At 49.4% G+C, this 25136-nt stretch overlaps 2 protein-coding genes across 3 annotated transcripts; both read left to right on the plus strand.

Annotated features, from left to right (window-relative positions):
* Positions 1–330: 330 nt before the first annotated feature.
* Tmed9 (transmembrane p24 trafficking protein 9) lies at positions 331–5013 on the plus strand. The gene is made up of 5 exons (XM_057787496.1): positions 331–545; positions 701–801; positions 1782–1907; positions 2616–2762; positions 4161–5013. The coding sequence occupies exons 1-5, from the start codon at positions 362–364 to the stop codon at positions 4308–4310; spliced, it is 708 nt and encodes a 235-aa protein (XP_057643479.1). The 5' UTR covers positions 331–361; the 3' UTR covers positions 4311–5013.
* Positions 5014–7082: 2069 nt separating this feature from the next.
* B4galt7 (beta-1,4-galactosyltransferase 7) lies at positions 7083–22334 on the plus strand. 2 transcript variants are annotated; one of them, XM_057787784.1, is made up of 6 exons: positions 7087–7337; positions 11863–12225; positions 15338–15563; positions 16443–16526; positions 16799–16903; positions 17388–22334. In XM_057787784.1, the coding sequence occupies exons 1-6, from the start codon at positions 7288–7290 to the stop codon at positions 17541–17543; spliced, it is 984 nt and encodes a 327-aa protein (XP_057643767.1). In that variant the 5' UTR covers positions 7087–7287; the 3' UTR covers positions 17544–22334. The 2 variants fall into 2 exon arrangements, with proteins under 2 accessions (XP_057643768.1, XP_057643767.1); XM_057787785.1 differs by lacking the exon at positions 16443–16526 and having other exon boundaries at positions 7083–7337.
* The last annotated feature ends 2802 nt before the right edge of the window (positions 22335–25136 follow it).

The raw sequence follows: 25136 nt of genomic DNA on the forward strand, positions 1-25136 counted from the left end.
AGACCAGCCTGGTCTACAAGAGCTAGTTCCAGGACAGACTCCAAAACCACAGAGAAACCCTGTCTCGAAAAAAACCAAAAAAAAAAAACAACCTGCCTCGGCTTCACAATATATCAAAAGTCTGACAACCATCGTCAATCAACGCGCTATTTAGCGGAATCAAAGGAAAGCCTATCTTTTTGGAGATCCCATTGGCGTCCTGTAGAAATCGGCCCCAATCAGGTACTGCCGCGCGGAGGCGTGGGGTATTTAGGGACTTGTAGTTCAGGCGGCGGAACTCGCAATCCCGGCAGGCACCGCGGCGGCCTCCGCTGGGCTACGTGGCTCGGCCGTCTGCGCCTGCGCAGGCAGGTGGGGCAAGATGGCTACCGAGCTAGGCATGCGGGTTGTCGGGACCCTACCCGGACTCTCGCTGGGAAGAGGGATGCGGGCCTTCCTGCTGCTATTGTGGTTTGCAGCCCGTGGAGACGCGCTCTATTTCCACATTGGGGAGACAGAGAAGAAGTGCTTTATTGAGGAAATTCCGGACGAGACCATGGTCATTGGTGCGGGGGCGAAGGGGAACGTTTGGGACAAGTCAATGGTCTTGGGGCTGGGGGATGCGAACTGTCTGGGGTAGCTGGCCTGGCTCTGCCCTGTCGGGAGCCAACCCCGCGCCTCATCGAGCTCCTCTCATCTTCCCCTTTCCTCCTGTCTGCAGGAAATTACCGGACGCAGCTGTATGACAAACAGCGGGAGGAGTACCAGCCTGCCACCCCTGGGCTTGGCATGTTCGTGGAGGTAAAAGACCCGGAGGACAAGGTGAGCTGGCCATTACCCGCGTCGAGCAAGCTTCGGCACTTCTTTTTGTTAGTTTCCATATGGTCGAGTGAGGTAGACAGTTGGTGATGTGGAAAGATGCCGAGTTTTCACCACAAGCTTGGGCCGCGCACGGCTGCTGGGCAGGTAGCTGTTTTCAACTTCTTAGTGACTGCTGCAGGATTCCTCCACGTCATTTACTGGCCTTGAACCGCTAACCTACCTTGTGAAATGGAAGTTCACTTCTCTTATACTAGTGGCAAGTGGATTAATTGTAGTGATGGGTATCAAAAAGTTGCTAATGCTAAAACTGTTGTTAAGACCAGAACTCCGTAAAACAGAGCACTTTCCAAAAAAGGAGTACCTTTTAGTTTTGACAAATAATTTTTTGAAAGCGAAAAGCAAAGTAGTTTGTTGTCAGCATCAGAATAGTTGTAGTAGTCAGTTATCGTCACTGTTCATCAAGGGCCTGGAGAGTTGGCGCAGTGACATTTAAGAGCACTTGGTGTTCTTGTACAGGACCTGAGTTCAGTTCGTAGCACCCACATAATGACTCACACCCACTCATAGGCATGTGCATGGAGTGTATACATGTAGGCAAAATACATAAAGAAAAGACAATCTTGCAACAAGGTGGGCGTGGTGGAGCATGCATTTAATTCCAGCGCTCAGGAGACAAAGGCAGGCAGACCATCTATTTCAGCGGCAGCAAAGGATACATAATGAGATTCTGTCTGCACAACAGCAGCAGGAACAGTGAAGTGACACGGAAAGAGCTAAAAAGGAGTAGAGTCGAGTCCTTCCTGGCAGCAGTCGCTGGCTAGCCTGATGATGTCAGACCCTTCAACCCTGCTGGCAACTGATGTTGAGAACTTTGGTTCTTTTGGTGTTGTGACATCATTTGTGGTACTTAGAAGAGCCTTTATCCTGTTTTCCCAGCCTCCCTACAGCATCACTTACTGAAACTCCTCCCCTGTCTCCAGGTCATCCTGGCCCGGCAGTATGGCTCTGAGGGCAGGTTCACCTTCACCTCCCATACCCCTGGTGAGCACCAGATCTGTCTTCACTCAAATTCTACCAAGTTCTCTCTCTTTGCTGGAGGCATGCTGGTAAGTACATCTGTGTGGGACCAAAACAGGGACTTTTGGTACTGTAAGTGGTGGGGTGGGTATTGGGTTTGTGTCTTTTTTTTTTTTTTTTTTTTTTTTTTTTTGGTTTTTCGAGACAGGGTTTCTCTGTGGCTTTGGAGCCTGTCCTGGAACTAGCTCTGTAGACCAGGCTGGTCTCGAACTCACAGAGATCCGCCTGCCTCTGCCTGCCATTGGATTTCCAATGGACATACAGAATAACCGTGACTGGCCAGTTTGTATAGCTGTTCCTTAGGACCCTAATAGTGTATTTTAATACAGTGCATACATATCCTGCTGTATACTTTATCATCTCCAGATTACTTGTAGTTCCTAATGAAATTTTTGTGATATCTATGTATCTGTTTATCTATCTCATATTGAATTTAGAGAACGACCAGAAAAGTCTCCATACTTGGTACAGATATATGTATTTTTAGAGTACGTGTTTTTCCTTTTTGATGGACTTCTGATCTGCAGAAGCCACACTTACAGAGAAGAAACTGTGCGAGCTTTAGTCAGAGCATGCGCCCAGATGGACTCTTTTTGCTTGTATGCCCGCAGCTCCGAGTGGGGTCTCAGTATGTGAGCTGAATAAAAAATGCAGGAAAGTAGAGGGCTCAGCTGCCAGTCAGGCATTCAGAGGCAACAGGACTGCCTGACGCCCTTATCTCGCTTTTCTGTCCCCAGAGAGTTCACCTTGACATCCAGGTAGGTGAGCACGCGAACGACTATGCAGAAATTGCAGCCAAAGACAAGCTGAGCGAGCTGCAGCTGAGAGTGCGACAGCTGGTGGAGCAAGTGGAGCAGATCCAGAAGGAGCAGAACTACCAGCGGGTGAGTGCTTGGCGGGGAGCGGCCGGCTTCTCAGAGGCCGCTGGTCAGCCGGGACTTAACCTATGGCAGAGTGCAGGTCTAAAAGGTGAGTGGCTGGTACAGAATCCATCTTGTAGTTGAGCCACGCGAAATCACAGTCACACAGAGAAGAATAGCCTGGCAATTAATACCAGCACCTTGTGCTGTTTTAAAGGTCCTAGGTGGGGGCTGGAGAGATGGCTCAGTGGTTAAGAGCATGGCCTGCTCTTCCAAAGGTCCTGAGTTCAATTCCCAGCAACCACATGGTGGCTCACAACCATCTGTAAAGAGGTCTGGTGCCCTCTTCTGGCCTTCAGGCATACACACAGACAGAATATTGTATACATAATAAATAAATAAATATTAAAAAAATAAATAAATAAATAAAGGTCCTAGGTGCTGTCAGAACCAAGAGCCTCTAAATTATTTGTGACTAGGAACCAGACAGGTACCTTGAATGAATCTGTCGTCTTAAAGAGTTGTGGGGCCGTGACCCATCTAAACAAGAAAAACTATAGTGCCTGCCAGGGCCTCCTTACAGAAAATGCGAACCTGAGTTTTCAGTATCCCACTCTGCTCCCAAGAGCTAAAGGTCTGGCGAGATCCACCTGCCTCTGCCTCCCAAGTACTGGTATTAAAGGCTAAGATCCAGATTTTTATGTGAAATTTTCCTGATTTTTTTTTTTTTTTTTTGAAACAGAGTTTCTCTGTGTAACATCCTTGACTGTCGCTCTGTAGACAAGGCTGGCCTCAAACTCAGAGAGATCTGCCAGCCTCTGCCTCCCAAGTGCTAGGATTCAAGGTGTGCGCCACACTGCCCGGCAAATTTTCCTGATTTTTAAATGTTGACAAAATGCTGTGTGGTGACAGGCATGGTGGCGTACACCTTTAATCTCAGCGTTCTAGAGGCAAAAGTTGAATCAGTTGCAGTTTGAGGCCAGCCTGGTCTGTATAATAAGTTCCAGGCCAGTCAGGGATACACAGTGAGACCACATCTTGAAAGAAAACAATACAAGCAAAAACAACAACAAAAGTATTGTGTAAACCAAACAGTCTGAATATATGATGTATATGATCTTGAAGGAGCAGATTGAGAGACCTGGACAGAAGTCCACACTAAGCACTCCAGAACACCTCTGTCCCTTGTGGTTGTCACCACCACCTTACTTCTTCTCTAGGTGTCAGGAAGGGTCAAGTGAGGACTGTAGCTGACAGATGAACAGACAGACTTAGGAAATGCATTAGTCTGCTGGCAGTCACCTGCCTGTTGATGCTGAAGGTAGTCCCTGCAGAGTGGGTGGCCCTGGGACATCCTTGCAAGCTGGGAACCCAGTGGCTCTAGCAGTCCTGGACTAAAACTTGCTATCATTTCCCCAACAGTGGCGAGAGGAGCGCTTCCGACAAACCAGCGAGAGTACCAACCAGCGAGTGCTGTGGTGGTCCATCCTGCAAACGCTCATCCTTGTGGCCATTGGCGTCTGGCAGATGCGGCACCTTAAGAGTTTTTTTGAAGCCAAGAAGTTGGTGTAGCTGTCCCAAGCCTCGCAGGCAATCTTTCTTCCAGGCTCTTGGGAAGGACCTCCTGGAACCGGCTCCTCTGTGGGAGGAGGACTGGTTTTCAGCCGTAGATGTTCTGGAGGGAGAGGGACTGCAAGCATGCCCTCGCTGCTCAGGCTCCAGCTGAGGACAGTACTTGGCTGGCTCATGCTGAGCGGGGGTGGAGGGTGGGACAAGCCCTCCCCACCTCCACCTCTGGACCTTTCGCAGTAATCACTCAGGAGCTGGTGATGCCCTTGGTGTCTTAGATTCTCAGTGTTACTGATCAGGGATGTGGGGCTGCTTTCTGGGGTAGGATTGGGAGGGAAGTGGGAGGGGCAGCAAGCAGATTTTCCTTCTGTCTTCCTTTGTTACATGGGATTTTGAGCAGGTCATGGTGTGTCAGTGCTTGTTATTCCAGGAACTTCGCTTTCCTTGCCTTGGGCGTAGACCAGCCTGCTGATCTAGGGTGTATGTGTGTTGGTTTAAGGGTGGGGTAGAGGGATTGCAATGCAGGACAGGGGCCCAGAGGTTGACTTGGGTGTCTTATAGTTGTCCTTTCTGGGGTTTGAGCAGCTGGCAACACGCCAAGCAGAGACTTTGGTGCTGGTTGGAGACGGAGCCTGCACTTAGTTACTGAGTTTATTTTCAATGAGTTTGGGTTTGTTACATTTGTTTCCCAATAAAAAAAAAAAAGAAAAAATTGTCCTGTGTACAGTTAACTCTAAGCGGGTATGACAATACATGGACTTGCTGGGTGGTGGCGGCGCACACCTTTTGAATTCAAGGCAACTTCATCTACAGAGTGAGTTCCAGAACAGCCAGGGATACACAGAGAAACCCTGTCTTTTTTGGTTTTTCGAGACAGGGTTTCTCTGTAGCTTTGGTGCCTGTCCTGGAACTAGCTCTTGTAGACCAGGCTGGCCTCGAACTCACAGAGATCCACCTGCCTCTGCCTCCCGAGTGCTGGGATTAAAGGCGTGCACCACCACCGCCCGGCTGAGAAACCCTGTCTTGAAAATGAAAAAAATTAAAAATAAATAAAAATGAGAGAGAGAGAGAGGAACCTCTTGCAGTGGACACAGGACTTCACATTCCAGGGTCACTCTCCACCTGTGAACATCACGCTCTCTATCCCTTGCATGTTTGCTTGTAGCAGGTGTATGGTAATGAATTTGTCAAAACCATTAACAAATTGTGGGGTTGCTGGTATTTTTTTTTCTGAGTTTTTAAAAGGAAGACCCAGAGTGCATTCTTACCATAATCATATCAAGGACGTTCACTGTCAACATGACATGTAACTGAATGCTGTGTTATAAAATGGGTTCATTTGGGTTTTATGTAAAATTTAATCTCTTGAGATACTGAGATCACATGGCCTTGTATCACTGCTCCTCATCGGCCCTACCTAACTGGTCTCTACAGGAAGTCCTGCCTTTAAGGTCAGCCACATCAAGAGCTGAATGCTGAGTTTGTAGTGTAGAATGCAGAGTCACAGGGTGGGCAAGGGTTGTGTTGCTTGTGTCGGCCTAAGAGGGGAAGGAGTTGAAGACAGTTGACTTCTCACCAATAGTGGAGATCTGTCCTGAAGCAATGTGTTTGAGATTGTAGATGGTGGGTGGAAAATATGCAGACAAGCCTGATTAGCCTGCACCTCAGTGGAAACAGTGCCTGCTCGTAAGGACTGAATAAAAGGGTGCAGTAGTAAAGAATTAAGGATAATGACTGCCAACTGGGCAGTGGTGGCGCACGTCTTTAATCCCAGCAGGGAGGCAGAGATAGGCAGATCTCTGAGTTCGAGGCTAGCCTGGTCTACAAGAGCTAGTTCCAGGACAACAGGCTCCAAAGCTACAGAGAAACCCTGTCTTGGAAAACAAAACAAAAATTAATGACTGCCACAATGTAGGACTTAATGGGTATTAAGTATTTATTAGAATATTAAATTTTGCTTGAAGAGCAGAGGTCAAGTCCAGTAACTGTCTCTCTTTTCCCAGGTGAAAACTGGCAATGGGTAAGGGTGATGGAGTGGATATAGTCACACACAGATAGGGCAGATAGGGAGCTCGGTCTCCTGCTCATTGTTTCAGCTCTCGTTAAATACTGGACAAAGCAGTTATATAGTGGTGACTATGCCAGGCACTGCACCCAATCTGTTTACATTTTCTACAATGACCATACAGAATGAGAACAATTTGGGCTGGAGAGAGAGATGGCTCAGCTGTTAAGAGCACCGAGTGCTCTTCAGACGTCCTGAGTGCAATTGCCAGCATCCACAGGGTAGCCCACAACCATCTCGTAATGAGATCTGGTTCCCTCTTGGCCTGCAGGGACACATGCAGGCAGAACACTGAATACATATACATAAATCTTTTTTTAAAATGAGCAATTTATATCCCCAAGTGGTGAAACAGTTCCAGAAAAGTTGACTTGCCTCAGAACATAGTTGAATTGTCAGAGAGGGCTTGAATTGCAATCAGGCAGTCTTCAGAGCTCAGCTCCTATCTGGTGAGTCTACCGAACCCAGCTCTGAATCCTGAACTGGATCTCCCGTTGCTCCAAGTTTATGTGCTTATTCTGCTGGGCTGACAGGAATGCTGCGATGCTGCCAGCTTTCCCTGGGGAAAAGGAGGAAGCCGCTCCTTATCCCGGAAGTGCTGATCTGGAGTGCACGTCTTGTCCTAGCTGTGCTCAGCTCGTTTGGGACCCTTGACCTGGATGAGGGGAGGAAGCTGCCTTTTTTGTGACATCTAGCTGGTCCCTGCCTATAATAGTAAGAAGCTGAGACCCGCCGGCGTGTTTCTCCTGGCAGCAGAACCTTCCAGGCGGCGGCGCTGGGGTGCAGCCGGCCCGGCCGGAGGGACGGACCTGACGGACCGCGGGGCGGGGCGGAGGCGGAGACGCCGCGTAGGCCGGGCAGGCCGGGCGGCCGGGCTGGGAGCGAGAGCTCCATGTCCAGCTGTGCCTCCCCACGATGTTGCCCTCCCGGAGGAAAGCGGCGCAGCTGCCCTGGGAGGACGGCAGGTGAGCGGCGGCGACCAGTTGGAGCCGCGTCTTGGGTGCCATTCTTTTCCTGAACGCCGATAGAATCCAGGAGCCTGACGCGGCCGCGTCTGCGGTTCTGGGGGTCACCCTGAGGGTCTGCGGTTCTTGGGGAGGGCGTCATTGGCATTTTGGCATTGACTGCACGGCTCTCTTTCTCTGCCAGCTTCCATTCCGCACGTGTGACCCTCGGTTCCTGTGTCTCGGTTACTCTCTCTGTGTCTTCCTCTCTGCCTTGATCTCTCTTTGTGTTTGTTCCTCTATCTAGTCCCTTTCTCCCATGTGGTGTGTTGTGGTGTGTTGTGGGTTTCTCTCATTGCTTCGTCTGTTTTCCTGCGGCACGCTGGTTCCGTTCACGTCTCACAGAGGATCTCTCTATGTTGTTGCACCGAGTGTCTTTATTTCTTTTCTGTCTGCCCCATCACATCTTTGTGACTTCAGATCCTACCTCCTTCCTTCATGCTTCTTCATATTTTGCGGTTAGCCCGGAAGATCACACCAGACAGAAGCTTCCTGTGTTCTCTGCGTGGTTGGTTGGCCATTGCCTGGCTTATACTAGACACACCCATTAGTTCATTTCCTGTGCTGTTGTACTTGCCTGGGTCCAGCCTCGAGTGTTAGGTGGTGAGTCTGGCCTGACCTGATGAGTTTAAGATATTTCTCCCAGAAGCAGAATAGGGGAGGTGATTTCTCTGCTTAGATTTATAGGGACAATATTCTTCAGGCTTGAAATATGCTCCCCTCCCCCATCCTTCTTCACCAAAACACACCTTAGTGGATATTCATTTAATGAATGACACGTTTAGTAGGTATAAGATTCGAGTTTAGTGGACACAATTTTTTTTTTTCAGATTTGGTGTTAAAATGTAACAGTAACATGTTGTCCAGAAACAGACCACTTAGTTTTTCTGACCTCAGTTTTCCATCTCTGAAATGAGGAATCATATTTTCTACTTGGAAGGGCTCTTTGAAGTTTAATGAAGATCATATATGGAGGAAATAGAGGAGAATTTCCATCTTACGATCCGTTTTTTTATTGTCTTCTTAGAAAAATATATTGATATCCATTCTGTGTTTTTGACAAAGTGGCAAAGATCCACGCAACAAGTATAAAGTACTGTAGTAAATGGGTACTAGCTATTGAACAAGCCTGCTTGTTCTAATTAGCCCTAGGCTTTGATTGATAAAGGAGACCAACCCTTTTTTAAAGTGTCCCTCAAAACCTGGGTGTGGGAGCACCTGGGACTGCAGTTCTGGAGACTGCCACCAGGTGGCACCAACAATATCTTCTCAATGTTCACTATCATCAGCTTTATTGATAGGCCTGGGACCCTTAGTGGATTAGGCATTTAGAGCACAGAGTGAAAGTCCCCCTGGGCACTGCGATCCTCGTAGAAAGGGCAAGTTGGATTGAAGAAACATCCCGAGCAAGTGCATGAAGTGTCCTGGATAATGGCCGTTGCTTATTCCCCTGAAGGAGGTCTGGTACCCATTGTCCCTCGTCCAAGTCTCAACCCCACTCCCAGAAAGAGCTCAGAGTGCAAGAAAGACTCTGTAAAGATTCCAGGCTTGTCAGACCTTTTGCAGGTCTGGGATCTACTGCTCCACAGTGGAAACCATCACCACAAGATGATGGGGGGTAAGTCAGAAAGCCCGTGAGGGCTGTCCTCCTGGGCAACCTCGCAGCAGCATGTGGGAGCTGGGCCTGGCTGCAGGGCTGCTGGCTTCCAGATTTGCACTCGTGTCTTTAGAGAGAAGGTAGGCGTGGTCGTGGCTCCAGCGTGTGACTTAAAGCATGCTTGAAGTGCTTCAACCCTTCCTTAACTCCTCACTCCCTGACTGGGCCTGAGCCATAGAGAAGAATACGATACGTGCTGAAAGTAGGCTCATACAGCTCACCACACATCAGAGATGTAAAGAAGGAAGTGCCAGGTACCCTAGCAACACAAAGCAGGGAACTTGGGAACTTGGTGCGGGCAGTGATGGCCATGACATGGATCTTTGGCCTTGAAAGATTGCTATGGAACTGATACACGATTAAAATAAGGGGGTGTCAAGTAGGAGAAGCAGGTGGGGTGAGAAAGGACTGGAGCAGGAAGGATGTGGCAAGTGGAAAGGGCCCTTGTCGCTCAGGGTGAGCAGGAATGCTTGTGGAAAACGGAGAGGTGACAAGAGTCACAGGCACTTTGTCAGAGGAGTCTGACTGCCAGACAAGGACCTTTACCTTGTAAACGGAGGCTGGACAGATTGAAAGTGAAGAACAGGGCAATGACCAGGAGTCAGGATGATTGCAGAATTTAGGAGGTAGAGTCTAATATCTGATACCTGGCCAGGTGGTGGTGGCACACACCTTTAATCCAAGCACTCGGGAAATAGAAACAGACAGATCTCTGTGATTCTGAGGCCAGCCTGGGCTACAGAGTGAGTTCTAGGGCTACACAGAAAAACCTTGTCTCAAAAAACCAACCCTGGAGCCGGTCGGTGGTGGCGCACACCTTTAATCCCAGCACTCGGGAGGCAGAGGTAGGGGGATCTCTGTGAGTTCGAGACCAGCCTGGTCTACAAGAGCTAGTTCCAGGACAGGCTCCAAAAAACCACAGAGAAACCCTGTCTCGAAAAACCAAAAAAAAAAAAAAAAAAAAAAAAAGCCAACCCCCCCCCCCACAAAAGACCCGATGACCAATTCCTGACTCTTAACCGCTGAACCATCTCTCTAGGAAAGATTTATTTGTTTATTATGTTCCAATTCCTGACTCTTAGAGGTTATAAAGTAGATTTCTTTACTGGTCACTTGGGCAGGAAGGCAGGAACAACTGTAGAGGGAGCTTCCTTCTTAGATTTCTCAGAGCCATTCCTGGTATCCTCAGGAACTTCCAGAGAAGGCAGAGGTAAACCACCGTTGTTTTTTTTGTTTTTTTTTTTTGTTTTGTTTTTTGTTTTTTGTTTTATTTGTTTTGTGTTTTTGAGACAGTATCACCACTATGTAACCCAGTTTGACCTTGAACTGGAAATGCAGGCAAGGCTTTCCACCTGTTCTGTTGTAATTGTTACACTGAAGGGCAGTTTCCCAGCATCCCCCAGTGTCTGAGATATTCAGCTGTTTGTCCAGTTTCTGACACAGCCCTGTCCTCTATCTTTATCTCCCGTCTATGGGCTACCCAGTGGTCTGCCACTATCCACTATCCCCTTTTTTATTTATTTATTTATTTATTTATTTATTTATTTATTTATTTATTTATTTATTTATTTATTTATTATGTATACAATATTCTGTTTGTGTGTATGCCTGCAGGCCAGAAGAGGGAACCAAACCCCTTTACAGATGTTTGTGAGCTACCATGTGGTTGCTGGGAATTGAACTCAGGACCTTTGGAAGAGCAGGCAATTCTCTTAACCTTTGAGCCATCTCTCCAGCCCTCCACTATCCCTTTGTACCTTATGTTGGGCAGTTTTGAGCTTCTTAGACTAAATGTCGGCCATTTTGCCTGGGGTATATGTCAGCACACACACCTTTTGGGGGGCTTTCTGGGTACCTTAGCAGTACTTTTGGAAATCAGTGGATTGAATCTTTCTAAACTGGAATCCCTGCCATTGGCTAAGGACCTCAAAACACTGCCCTAGTGAGAACACATACGGCACGGTGAGCGTGTCCTTTCCCCTGAGCACTCTGACTGGAGTCCTCAGAGTGTGAGAAGTCATGGGAGAACTAGGGTAACTGTAAGTGGTCTGGGAGTGTCCGGGGTGGGGGGTGGGGGAGTCGGAGCCTGCACCCACAAAGTCAGCTAGGTTGGGGGGAAGTTAAGGCTAAGGAAATGTCAGATGAAAGAGACTGAGACAGAAAACACAGCATAGAATCAGGAGGTCTATTTAGTCATGTCAAAACAGCCCAGAGTTTATTTCAGAACTTGCTTGTGTGCAAAAGCAGAAGAATGCGCGGCACAGTCAGTCAGTATCTAACCATGATTCCTGGCCTTGAGTGAGCGGCCTCCTAACTAACACGTGCTTGCTGCTCGGAAGCAGCCTCACTTTCTATCTTGATGTTCCTGAGGTTTGGCGGCAGCAGTAGTCTTTCTGCTAGATAGTGTTCTTTTTCATGGGCAGAATGCTCTTTCCCATGAGCTAACTCAGAAGTTTCTCACAGTCCTCAAGGTTACTGGAAAAAGCAGGGCAGTCAAGCTTGACCTCAAATGACTTAAAAGTCAAAACCGACTCCAGATGGAAACTGAGTTGCACGTGGGTTACCACAGGACAGTAGCACAGGCTAGACCTACAGAGGTAAATGGTCTGAAAGTGTCCCAGGGATAGCACAGGCTGGGCTTACAGAGGTGAATGGGCTGATCATAATTGGTAGTAGCATGAGCAAAAACATTAAACATTGCTTCTTCACTAATTGCCAGGTATTTAGGGAAGGCTACTCATTTGGCCTTAGAGAAGGAGGCCAGAGAAAGGGCCTTGGAAGGATCTTAGCTGGCCTGTCCTTCTGACCTTCTTTCTGCTCTTATCCTAGGGCCCGGCTGCTTCCTGGAGGCCTCCGGTGGAAGTGCTCCATCTTCCACCTCTTCATTGCCTTTCTCCTGTTGGTCTTCTTCTCCCTGCTCTGGCTGCAGCTCAGCTGCTCTGGAGACATGGCCCAGGTGACCAGGGGACAAGGGCAGGAGACCTCGGGCCCACCTCGGGCTTGCCCTCCAGAGCCGCCCCCTGAGCACTGGGAAGAGGATGCGTCTTGGGGACCGCACCGCTTGGCAGTGCTGGTACCCTTCCGGGAACGCTTTGAGGAGCTCCTGGTCTTTGTGCCCCACATGCACCGTTTCCTAAGCAAGAAAAAGATCCAGCACCACATCTATGTGCTCAACCAGGTGGACCATTTCAGGTGAGGACCGGTCTCTGAGCCAGCGCCGCTGGTCCCAGTGCCTCTCCTTGCCCATGGCTTAGTGTTTGTTCCTGTTGCTCAGTGGGCTCAGGCCTGTGAGGGGCTACTGGGAGGAAGGGCCCAATGGTGGGAGGAGATCAGCCCCTTTCCCTGGGTATAGTGAGAGCCTTTGGGGTGGGCTCCGATCTGATGTCTTCTCCAAGAAGATCACTGAATGTGGAATAAGTTGTATAAGGCCACAGGAAGGAGCAATGAGGCAGAGTCCCTGGAGGAACACTTTCCTCTGCCCCTTCCATCCCCACTCACCTCCCAGCAAGCCTTGTCCCAGTCCTCTCTGCTCCTCCAGGTCAGTGCTCTAGCCACGGGGCCTCTTCTACAGAGTCTGCTCTGCTCTTTTGGTGACTCACGTCATCATGTGAGCACATAAATGCACAGAGATAATGCGCCCAAGACGATTGAGTGGGGAGGCAAGGAGCTTGCCACCAAGCCTTATGAATCCACACGGTGGTAGGAGAGGTCTGACTCTCACAAGCCGTCCTTTGACCTCCACCACTCTGGGACTTGCATATATACTCAATTAGTGTTTTAAAAGGAGGGATCCAGGAACGACGATATACTCCTTTAATCCCGGCACTGGAGAGTCGGAGAATGGTGGGTCTCTGCGAGTTTAAAGCTAGCTATCCAGTTCCAGGACAGCCAGGGCTGCACAGTGAGACCCTGTCTTTTTTTGTTGTTGTTGTTGTTGTTTTTTTTGGTTTTTCGAGACAGGGTTTCTCTGTGGTTTTGGAGCCTGTCCTGGAACTAGCTCTGTAGACCAGGCTGGTCTCGAACTCAGAGATCCACCTGCCTCTGCCTCCCGAGTGCTGGGATTAAAGGCGTGCGCCACCATCGCCCGGCGAGACCCTGTCTTTAAGGAAAGAGAAGAGAGAGAGAGAGAGAGAGAGAGAGAGAGAGAGAGAGAGAGAGAGAGAGAGAGGAAGAAGAACAAGAACAAGACTTGGGAGGCAGAGGCAGGCGGATCTCTGTGAGTTCGAGATCAGCCTGGTCTACAAGAGCTAGTTCCAAGACAGGCTCCAAAGCCACAGAGAAACCCTGTCTCGAAAAACCAAAAAAAAAAAAAAAAAAAAAAAAAGAACAAGAACAAGAGCTAGTTCCAGGACAGGCACCAAAAACTACAGAGAAACCCTGTCTCGAAAATCCAAAAAAAAAAAAAAAAAAAAAGAAGGGAAAAAGGCTTCTCTGTCTGACACCCCCCCATTGCTATCACCCCACTTCTTTATTCCTTTCCCTTTCTTCAAGTCTCTCTCTCTTGTCTCTCAAGACAGGGTTTCTCAGCTGAGCAGTGGTGGCGCACGCCTTTAATCCCAGCACTCGGGAGGCAGAGGCAGGCGGATCACTGTGAGTTTGAGGCTAGCCTGGTCTACAGAGTAAGTTCCAGGACAGGCTCCAAAACTACAGAGAAACTCTGTCTAAAAAAAAAAAGAAACAAACAAACAAAAACAAGACTTGGGGGCTGGAGAGATGGCTCAGAGGGTAAGATCACTGGCTGCTCTTCCAGAGGTCTCGAGTTCAACTCCCAGCAACCACATGGTGGCTCACAACCATCTGTAATGAGACCTGTTCCTTCCTTGCCTGCAGTACATTGTTTTTTTTTTTTTTTTTTTTTTTTTTTTGATTTTCGAGACAGGGTTTCTCTGTAGTTTTTGGTACCTGTCCTGGAACTAGCTCTTGTAGACCAGGCTGGCCTCGAACTCACAGAGATCCGCCTTCCTCTGCCTCCCGAGTGCTGGGATTAAAGGTGTGCCTGCAGTACATTGTATGCTTAATAAATAAATAAATAAATAAATAGCAAGACAGAGTTTCTCTGTAGTCCTAGATGTCTTGGAAAACTCAATCTTGTAGACCTGGTGGCCTAGAACTCAGATCCACCTGCCTCTGCATCCTGAGTGCTGAGATTATCTTCGATACTGTTTTATCAGACGTCTCATAAGATCTGCAACAGCCTTCATGAGGTCACGGTGACTCCCATAATCCCAGGCCCTCACTCTCTCCCATCACTGGCTCTTATTAAGTACACTTTTTTCTTCTAACGACTCTGCTTAACTTCCGGTTTTCTCCATCTCAGTGGCCGACCCTGCTCATCTCGTTGTTTTCCCTGGAGCTCAGCGCTCCCCTCCCCTCAGCTGCAGTCTCCTGGAGAATCCCATCCCATCTCATCTCCTGGTAGTAAATCACTGGGAACTCCCTAGTTTGAACATTCATACCCTTTTTCTTGAATTCCAGGCTTGTATATTCTGCCTCCTCTCATGATGAGACCACCAGATAGAGGTCTTAGCAGCAGCCCGAGCCTGATAGGATCATAGCTGAATTCCTGATTGCTATTCCCTCAGACCTGCTTTCTTTCCTGTCTTCCCCATTTCAGAAAGTGGAAACTACATACTTCTAGTTACGCAAGTCAGAAAGACTCTGTCTGTCACAGCCTCCAGGCCGTCAGCAAATCACATCTAGAGTCTGCCCACTTCTCACCATTCCTTTTGCTGCCAGGCCACCCCTCTTCTCGCCTCTCAGTGTCTACCTCATCCCCTAGTCTCTTGTAGACCAGGCTGGCCTCGAACTCACAGAGATCCTCCTGCCTCTGCCTCCCGAGTGCTGGGATTAAAGGCGTGCGCCACCACCGCCCGGCCTGGAACTAGCTCTTATAGACCAGGCTGGTCTCGAACTCACAGAGATCCGCCTGCCTCTGCCACCCAAGTGCTGGGATTAAAGGCGTGCACCACCACCGCCCGGCTCAGACAGCCCTTTGTGGGAGAAAAGCTGCCCACCTCCCCTTCCTGTTCCCTTCCACCCTGTTTGACTTGCTTCTTCCTATCCGAAGGCCCTTGAGAACAGAGATTTGTTTCCCAATGCTATTTCTTCCAGTGTGGGTTTGAACAGTTGCGGGCATATACTTGGTGTTCTATAAACACTTGTACAGCAAGCAGAAGGAACAGTGCCCCTATCGTGATGTCAGTGTTGGGTGGTGACAGAGAGAAACTCTCATGCACAGTGAGGGCTAGAGCTAGGTCGATGAACAAGCTGGCTTCCTCTCCCTGGCATCATTTATCTTATGTAGGTTCAACCGGGCAGCACTCATCAATGTGGGCTTCCTGGAGAGCAGCAACAGCACAGACTACATTGCCATGCATGACGTGGATCTGCTCCCTCTCAATGAGGAGCTGGATTATGGCTTCCCGGAGGCTGGGCCCTTCCACGTGGCCTCCCCAGAGCTCCACCCTCTCTACCACTACAAGACCTATGTGGGCGGCATCCTGCTGCTCTCTAAGCAGCACTACCAGCTGGTGAGGCCCAGCCCTACCTGCTCTACTCATTTGCTGGGGACCTTCCACCCTGGGTCTAGGCAGTTGTGGGGGTAGAGCAGCCTTCCTGGGGCCTAGCAGATTGAGTCTTGCCTGAGCCTGACAGGGACTCAGAGACATGAGGGAGGACAGGAGCAAGCACATTAGCCGGGGAGAGCTCTGCTGTGAGCACAGAAGCCCCCGCGCCCGCTGGCCAGAGAGAGCTGGTGATGTGCTGACTGCAGACTCTCCCTCGGCAGTGTCACCTGGCCCTCCTTTCTCTTTACACCTCTCTCATGTGAGAAGGTTGTATCACTACGGCCTGTGAAATGTGGCCCGGCTGGTGGGAGATGGAGCCCCTCCTCCTCAGAAGTCTAGACAGGAGTCCCAAACTAAAGCATACTGGTTCTCGATGGGACCCAGGGACACTCGGGTGAGAAGATTGGAGTGACTGTTCTCTGTCCTCCATGGCTGCAGTTCCTGAGCAGATGCTAATCAGGGTTGCCCCTTAGACACACGGGAAAGACCTGGGCAGAGCCACCTCAGGAGAACAGCTCTGAGAGGAAGGCAGAAGCTGTAGCAGTTGGCATTTTTGCCCCCTGAAGGGAACTGGCCCTCGAGATATTTATCACATACAAGTTCAAGGCCCTGTGAGGAGCGGGGAGGGCCTAAGATGTGCTGACCCTTGCGTTCAGCCTTACATCCCCATCGCAGAGTAAAGGGACCAGCCAGCGCCCTGTATCACTCAGAACAGTCAGGGCAGGAAGAAGAAGGGGGAGCCTGGCTGGCTGGGCTCAGGCTTGATTCTCCTGAGCAGTAAGAGACTGAAGTGCACCCCTGGGAGGAGGGGCATGTGACAGACACTGCCTGTCTTTGTGTCAGTGCAATGGGATGTCCAACCGCTTCTGGGGCTGGGGCCGAGAGGATGATGAATTCTACCGGCGCATCAAGGGAGCTGGCCTCCAGGTAAGGCTCCTCCCACGCTGCCTGGCCCTGGGCTACATGGCTGTCCCGAGGGTCCCTTTCCTTGTTGCATCTTGGGGTTTGCAGTTGGTTGCCCTGGTTCTGATCCCTGCTTTCATGCTGACTTGCAGGGCTTTCTGCCAGAGACTCCTGTCCTGCGGGATGGCAGTAAGAGCCCCTGCCTGTGGCAGCCAGTGGGATCCCAGAAGAGTTAGTGGTAAGGGCCAAGATGACAAGAGAGGCAGCCTGACCCCTACTTCCTTTGTTTTCCTTAGCTTTTCCGCCCCTCAGGAATCACAACTGGGTACCAGACATTTCGCCACTTGCATGACCCAGCCTGGCGGAAGAGGGACCAGAAACGCATTGCGGCTCAGAAACAGGTGCTGGCCAGTCTCCTCATTGGTGGGGGACGGGGGACGGGACACGGGTAGGAGCTAGTAGGCCTTGTCATTCCATCAAGCTCCCCTTTGGCCCAAATGGTGCCCTCCTCCCATTGATGGGCATTCTCTGTGGGCACCCTGCCCTGCTTGGTGGCTGCAGTGTGCATCTGGGCCCTGTGCATCAGCCCAGACCTGATCCATATAGGCTGGGTGGGAAGGGTTAACTGAAGGTGCAGCCTCCTATAGACTGGGTGGGAAGGGTTAACTAAAGGCACAGCCTTCTGTAGGCTGGGGTGGGAAGGGTTAACTAAAGGCACAGCCTCCCTTTCTGGGAGGTATATAGTCCCATAGAAAAGTCTGAATTTTCCTTACTGATGGGTGCAGGCTTGGACAAGATGGCAGCTTTGGGCTCTTCTCTTTTAATGGAGATGGGTGAACAGTTGGCACCATAAAGAGTGAGTTCATGTTCTTCTCTTCTTCCCAGGAACAATTCAAGGTGGACCGGGAGGGCGGCCTGAACACTGTGAAGTACCGGGTGGATTCCCGCACAGCGCTGTCTGTAGGAGGGGCCCCCTGCACTGTCCTCAACATCATGTTGGATTGTGACAAGGCAGCCACCCCATGGTGCATATTTGGCTGAACTGGCTGAACAGTAAGGAAGCCTGTGCTTCCAGACCTCAGTGCTGCTCAGGCTCAGGAAACCTCAGGCCTTAGGCCCAGCTCGAGAGGATGCAGAGTGACCTGAAGGACTAGCCAGCCAGCCCTGTATCTACAGCCACCTGGGCCAGCCCTCCATAGCTGCAGCCACCTGGCCCCAGCCAGGCTCGAGACAGGACACAGGGAGTTCTGGGATGCTGCAGGAAAATCGCCAGAGAAGTTGGAGGTGTGGCTTGACAGGGATTCTCCACCCAGCCTTCCTGCCCACCCTGCTCTTCCTGACTGCCCACGCTGAGGCCTGAGGCCAAGAAAGATGGCTGGAGCTGTCCTAGCCCTTCTGTTCCTTGGGAAGAGCAGCCTCACGCAGATGTAGTCAGAAGCCGCGGGGCCAGTGTGTATGGCAGTTGCTATTAGGAGGCTTAGAACTTAAAGCAGAATATAGCCCCGAGCAAAGGAGCAGCTAAAACTAGCTTTAGCTGGTTGTCATCCCTGAAGAAACGGGGTTGGCGGTGGGCCATTTGTGCCACCAGATCTCACTTTTCAAACGAAACTAGAATGCTGGATTCTTACGCAGAATTTTCTGATTTTTAAATGGTAGCAGCTAACTAAAACTTTCAAAGGCTATGGCAGGTCAAACAAAATGTTTTGTGGACCACTGGTTTGTCACCTTTGTTGACCAGACGGGGTGCAAAAGATGACACTGTAAAGATTTTTCGGCCCAATAAGCCTTTTTGCCGATGCAATAGTCCAAATCAGATCAAATCAAACCAAATTAGAAAAAGCCCAGGTTTACAGTTTGCCAGCGCTCCTGGGTGGCCCTCCAGGAGGGGGAAGGAGAACCGGAAAGACCATGTGTTCAGTGTGTGTGTGTCCCCTCTCTGTGGCGGGCTTTCTCGGAGGTGGAGTCTGGATTGTGGCAACTCCCAGGGGAGGGGGCTTGGAATGGATTTTCCACCAAACATTCCAAAGTGGATGCCAGGGGGCTGGGGTGACGCTTCCAACCAGACAGACACCTTTCACTTATACACCGGCAGGGAGCTGGACTGGGGCAGGGGTGAAGGTGGCAGGTGTAGGTGGGAAGAAAAGCCAAAGGCACAGGTTCCTACACTTCCTTCCCGGCTCCCAAGCTCGCTTTACCCTGGGATGGTGAGTCACTTCTGTCTGCTTGCTGCTTCATCCTGCCTTCCTGGGAAGAAAGGTGACTGGGGAGGCGGGAGTGCCGACCCTGGCTGAGGGTGGACAGGACAGCCCGGACGGCACTATGTTCCTGGGGTGGGAGAGACTGAGGAGACACTGCAGAATCCCTAGAGCGTTCTGGCTGGAATGAAGGTGTATGCTGAAGGAGAGCGTGGGACTTGGGAGGGGTTTGGGAGGAAACCTAGTGTTAACCCCGCTAGGAGAGAACGAGGCCACTACCACAATTTTTTGAGCCAAATTTGAGGCCAGCTTTATTAAATGCTGGCCAGGACAGTGGACACTGGCAAGGTCCATACTTGGGATTCGCAGAGTATGGCACAGGATTACATTTTTTGCTTGTAAAGACACATCCTACAAGGCTATGAACTCCCACCTTCGTCCAATCACGGGCAAGCACACATCCTGTGCAGTTGGGGCAACCAAGCTTGTTTACTGAAGTGATAATGCTGGGCTGGTTATCTTGCGTGCACAGCTTTCCAGGAAGTAATCTGTCCTTGGGCAAGTGGGGCTTGCAGATTAGAGGCATTTCTGTTTTTGAGATCTCTTAAGCACAGTAATTTAGACTTAAAACAAAATGTTAGCCTTCACACCCAGCACCAACAGAGGAGAAAATGAGTGTGGTTCCACAATGCAGTCCTCTAGCAACGTGTGCCTCACCCTGGGAGCAGGAGCTAAAGGGGCATTTGGTGCAGTTAAGGTGGTTGGTTTAACATTGGGACACCCAAAGGGCTGTGGAAAGAATGGGCTGCATCCAGTTGAGAGGGTAGAATCCACAGCTTCGGTTCAAAGACTTGGGATGGTTTCGGGCCTGCTATGTGCAGTTGGGAAGACTGCTTGTGTACTGCACAACCTGATTTCAGGCTGGGGGTGGGCGGTGCGTGAAGCTTCAGGTTCCAAAGTCTAATTTGGGGTCATTGTGATTCTAACTTGAGGCTGCCAGGAACTGAGCCTCACCCACTGCAGTGAGACACCTGACTGGCTTACAGTACAGGCTGTGGAGACAGAGAGGCCTTGCCTCTGAGCTCTGGTCTTCTCAGCTTGGGTTTATGTGACCTGGGTAATGACTCACGCCCCTTGGAATGTGACAGCAAAGCCCTCAGTTCTGCATCTACCTGGCATGTAGAAGAAACTGAAAAGGTGAGGGTCCTATCTATCTGTGCCCGTGGAAGAAAGGCCAAGATGATGCTCTCTCTGCTCCACAGTCCCTGTGGCTGCTGTCATCACCATTGTGCTGGTGGGCACCCCTGGCAGGAGCTGATGCACCCCCCCCCCCCATCTGCAGCCTCCCTTCCTTGCTTCCAATTCTCTCCCATTCCTGCAGGATGGAAGTGTTGAACCCTGGTAGGCCGGGGTGAAGCAGGTGACAGTCTGCCTCTGTTTTCTCTGCCACTTTATGCACTGGACCCAGCTAACATTCCTACCTTGTTACTGGGGATGCGGATAAAATGTGCCAGGACATAAGCTTGCCTGGCTGGTGTGGGTGGGAGAGCAATTGCTACTTCTCTACCTCTGTTAGGGTTTTCTAGCGGAAAAGAACTGATAGAATGAATCCATATATATTAAACAAGGACTTACTAGAGTGACTTACAGGCTATGATCCAGTTAGTCCAAAAATGGCTGTCTCTGAAGAATCTGATAGTTGTTCAGTCTGTTGGGATTCCAAAGAAGTAGGTTCTAATACCAGCGAAGGAGTGCCGCAGCAGGATGATGAACTTTCCAGCATGAGTGAGGGCAAAAAGCAAAGTGTCCTTCCATGCCCTTTTATGTACGCGCCACAAGAATTTGTGGCTGTGATTTGGGGTGTGCCTTCCTGCTTCAAATCTGCAAAGTCCTCACAGGAGTGGCCAGTCACTTGGATTTTAGTGAATGGTCATCATACTACCTAAGAGCTAAGTGTTTATTTCTGTATTGATGTCAAAGCAGGGGCATACAGAGGCAAGGAGTTTACTTGACTTACAGGTGACAAATGCTGGGGCTTGGGATGGAACTCCCTGGTCTCCACTCCAGAGCTTACATGACAAGTGCCCCAGCCTCCTATCCTTGAGGACTTCCTGCCTTCTCGGTGGGAGAGGGCCCACCGGGAGGGCTGCCACAGTGGGATGAAAGCTGGCCACAGGAGATGCAGAGTATTGGGCCCCACGGCTCTTCTGTCTCAAGGAAGATGATTGGTTTGACCAGCAGGGAGGTCCCTTGAGCTGACAGCCTGCCCAGAGCACTGCACGGTGATGACTAGCAAACCTGGGGAAGGCTTGCTGGTGGAGTGGGAGTTGGCAGAATGAGGAAAGCTTCTAGGGGAATCTACATGCACAGAGGGGCTGGAGAGAGCACTGGGCTCAGGAACCAGAGAGAGGTTCTTTCCAGCCTCCAGCCTCCCCGCTCCCTCAGCGTCAGGAGGATGGGCAGAGGGAAGGCCATAGTGAGTCACGATCTGGGAATGCCACACTAAGCAATTGGTTTTTTGATTCTAGAGGTGCACGGTTTTCACACAGAATCTGGGCAGATTTTGATCCGTGTTCTAGAGATCATTTGAGATTTAATAATCCAGGGTAAGGACTGGGCATGGTGGCACACACCTTTAATCCCGGGACTCGGGAGGCAGAGGCAGGCAGATCTCTGAGTCTGAAGCCAGCCTGGTCTGCAGAGTAAGTTCCAGGACAGCCAGGGCTACATAGAGAAACCCTGTCTCTGAAAAAATAAAAAAATCTATTTTTCTTTCTTTCTTTTTTTTTTTTTAAGATTTATTTATTATGTATACGGTAGTCTCAATACTCTGCCTGCAGGCCAGAAGAGGGCACCAGACCCCATTACAGATGGTTGTGAGCCACCATGAGGTTGCTGGGAATTGAACTCAGGACCTTTGGAAGAGCAGGCAGTGCTCTTAACCACTGAGCCATCTCTCCAGCCCCCAAAAATCTATTTTTCTCAGACACAGTGTGGCACATGTTTTTAGTCCCAGCACTAGGGAGGCAGAGGTAGGTGGATCTCTGTGAGTTCAAGGCCAGCCTGTTCTACATAGTAAGTTCCAGCACAGCCAGAGCTACATAGTGAGACCCTGTCTTAAAATGCTGCCCCTCCGATTTAAAGAAATCTATTTTTCTGTTATGTGTTGATATTTCTATTCTTTGGAAATTTTATGCATGCAGACAATGAAATATGATCATATGCATTCCCATTTCCCCTCCAACTCCCTCTGTATCCCCAAACACCTGCCCCTCTTGGCTTTATGACTTTTTTCTTTTTTGTATATTCTTTCTCATTTTTAAATTTGATAACTCACTAAATCCAATTAGTATAACTCACATGTGCATGCGGGCTGGGGGGCATCCACCGGAGTAGGGAAACCACTGTTGTCCACACCCTCAAAGAATGATTTCTCTTCCCCAGCAGCTATCAAGTACCAAAAGCTCCTCGTTGTAAGATGAGACTTGGAGATCATCTACCCTGTCTATGTGGGCTGTTAGTTGGCTTGCTCACGTGTAGATCGTGTTCAGGTAACCACAGCTGCTGTGAGTCCATGGATGAATGCAAGGGCCACTCCTTCCCATTTAGCAGGGGACGGGGGGAGGACAGCAGTTATAAGGATGGCCTTAGCAGGGGTGGGGTGGGGAGGACAGCAGTTATAAGGATGGCCTTAGCAGGAGTGGGGAGGACAGCGGTTATAAGGATGGCCTTAGCAGGGGTGGGGTGGGGGGAGGACAGCAGTTATAAGGATGGCCTTAGCAGGGGTGGAGTGGGGAAGAATAGCGGTTATAAGGATGGCCTTAGCAGGGGTGGGGGAGGACAGCGGTTATAAGGATGGCCTTAGCAGGGGTGGGGGAGGACAGCGGTTATAAGGATGGCCTTAGCAGGAGTGGGGTGGGGAGGACAGCAGTTATAAGGATGGCCTTAGCAGGGGTGGAGTGGGGAAGAATAGCGGTTATAAGGATGGCCTTAGCAGGGGTGGGGGAGGACAGCGGTTATAAGGATGGCCTTAGCAGGGGTGGGGTGAGGAGGACACCGGTTATAAGGATGGCCTTAGCAGGGGTGGGGTGAGGAGGACAGCGGTTATAAGGATGGCCTCAGCAGGGGTGGGGTGAGGAGGACAGCGGTTATAAGGATGGCCTTAGCAGGGGTGGGGTGAGGAGGACAGCGGTTATAAGGATGGTCCATTTAAAGTTGAGCACTCAGTGCATTCTTTGCAGCACTCTGCCCAGTTAGTTAGGTGTCTGCTGTTTGCACTGACCACTGCATGCAGCAGAAAGAAGTTTCTATGACCCAGATTGAGAGAAGCCCAGGTCTACAGGTGTAGCATAAATACTTCCCAAAGTGATCATTCAGGAGAATGATGATAGCAAGTTCTACCCTGGGGCATATGGCTTCTCCAGGTATGGGTTTTGGCTGAGTGAAGAGAACTTGGCATGAAATCCCTCCTGTGAATCAGGCCTCAGATCCAATCAGAAAGCTCTCAGTTACCCCATAACAGTCATGCATCAGTGGGCACGTCCTACCTGGCAGGTCGGTATTGTGGCATGCAGGGTCTAGCACTCATCCAGCAACATACACAGTCCCGGGCTGGAGAGATGGCTCAGTGGTTAAGAGCATTGCTTCGTCTTCCAAAGGTCCTGAGTTCAATTCCCAGAAACCACATGGTGATTCACAACCATCTGTAATGAGATCTGGTGCCCTCTTCTGGCCTGCAAGTATACATGCAAGCAGAACACTATATATGTAATAAATAAATAAAGATTTATTTAAAATAAAATAAAATAAAATTGACAGGATACAGACCATTGTCTCACAGCATAACCTACCTTAAAACCCAGCAATACCACTTTTGGGTATATACCCAAAAGATGCTTAATCGTATCACAAGGACATGTGCTCAACTATGTTCATAGCAGCATTATCTATCATACCCAAAACCTGGAAACAACCTAAATGCTCCTCAACAAAAGAATGGATGAAGATGTGGTACATTCACACAATGGAGTAGTACGTAGTGGAAAAAAATAATGACATCTTGAATTTTGCAGGCAAATGGATGGATCTAGAAAACATCATATTGAGTGAGATAACCCAGACCCAGAAAGACAAATATCATATGTACTCACTCATAAATGGCTTTAGACATAAAGCAAAGAAAAACCAGCCTACAATTCACAATCCCAAAGAACATAGACAACAAAGAGGATTCCAAGAGAGACATACATAGATCTAATCTACAGGGAAGTAGAAAAAGACAAGGTCTTCTGACTGTGGGAATCCTGGGAGAAGGTAGAAAATGAGGAAGAGGGAGGGGAGTGGAGAAAATATATAGCTCAGTAAAACAATTTTAAAATGTATAAAAATAAATGAAAAAAGTTAAAAAATAATAAAAATAATAATTTAAAAATAAAAAAGAGTTGTCTTGGTCATGATATCTCTATGGCATAGAACATTGACTAAGGCAACAACATTGGGTGTTTAGCTTTTTTTAAAATTTAATTTATTTATTATGTATACAGTGTATGTATCCCTGCAGGTCAGAAGAGGGCACCAAATCTCATTACTGATGGTTGTGAGCCACCATGTGGTTGCTGGGAATTAAACTCAGGACCTTTGGAAGAGCAGGCAGAGCTCTTAACCACTGAGCCATCTCTCCAGCCCAGATGTTTAGCTTTTTTAAAGCACAATATTCCTGTACACACACACCAGTTATTCTCTCCAGTAAAGGAACTGGAAAAGGAAATTATGAGAAAAAACTGTGCCGTAGTTCTCAGGATGGAGTGGAACCAAACAGCAGCTTTTTGTTTTGTTTCTGTTTTCTTTTTTTTTTTTTTTTTTTTTTTTTTTTTGGTTTTTTTCGAGACAGGGTTTCTCTGTGGCTTTGGAGCCTGTCCTGGAACTAGCTCCGTAGACCAGGCTGGTCTCGAACTCACAGAGATCCGCCTGCCTCGGCCTCCCGAGTGCTGGGATTAAAGGCGTGCGCCACCATCGCCCGGCCTTGTTTCTGTTTTCTTGAGACAGGGTCTCACTATGTAGAGTCTAAATCACTCTGTAGACCAGACTGGCCTCAATCCCATGGAGATACAACTGCCTCTTCCTCCCCTGTGCTGAGATTAAAGGTGTGCACCACCATGCCAGGCAAATGACTGGTTTCCAACTGATAACCTATTGGTATAGAACACAATTCTAGAGTAAAGTAGCAAGTTTCATTTTAGTATACACCTCCGGTTGGCTGATGGAACATATCAATTGTATCTTGAGCCTCCATTTCCATCTGTGTGGGGGGAGGGTTTTGCATTGATTGGCTGCACATCAAATGGGAACCTGACCTGCCTTGCTGACAAATATTGTTGTTCCTAAGAGGCTTTCATTGGTTTACTAAATGCTTCTACTCTTAAGCTGTAAGGCAGAGCCA

Source organism: Chionomys nivalis, chromosome 13 (genome assembly GCF_950005125.1).
Source record: "Chionomys nivalis chromosome 13, mChiNiv1.1, whole genome shotgun sequence".
Taxonomy (NCBI): domain Eukaryota; kingdom Metazoa; phylum Chordata; class Mammalia; order Rodentia; family Cricetidae; genus Chionomys; species Chionomys nivalis.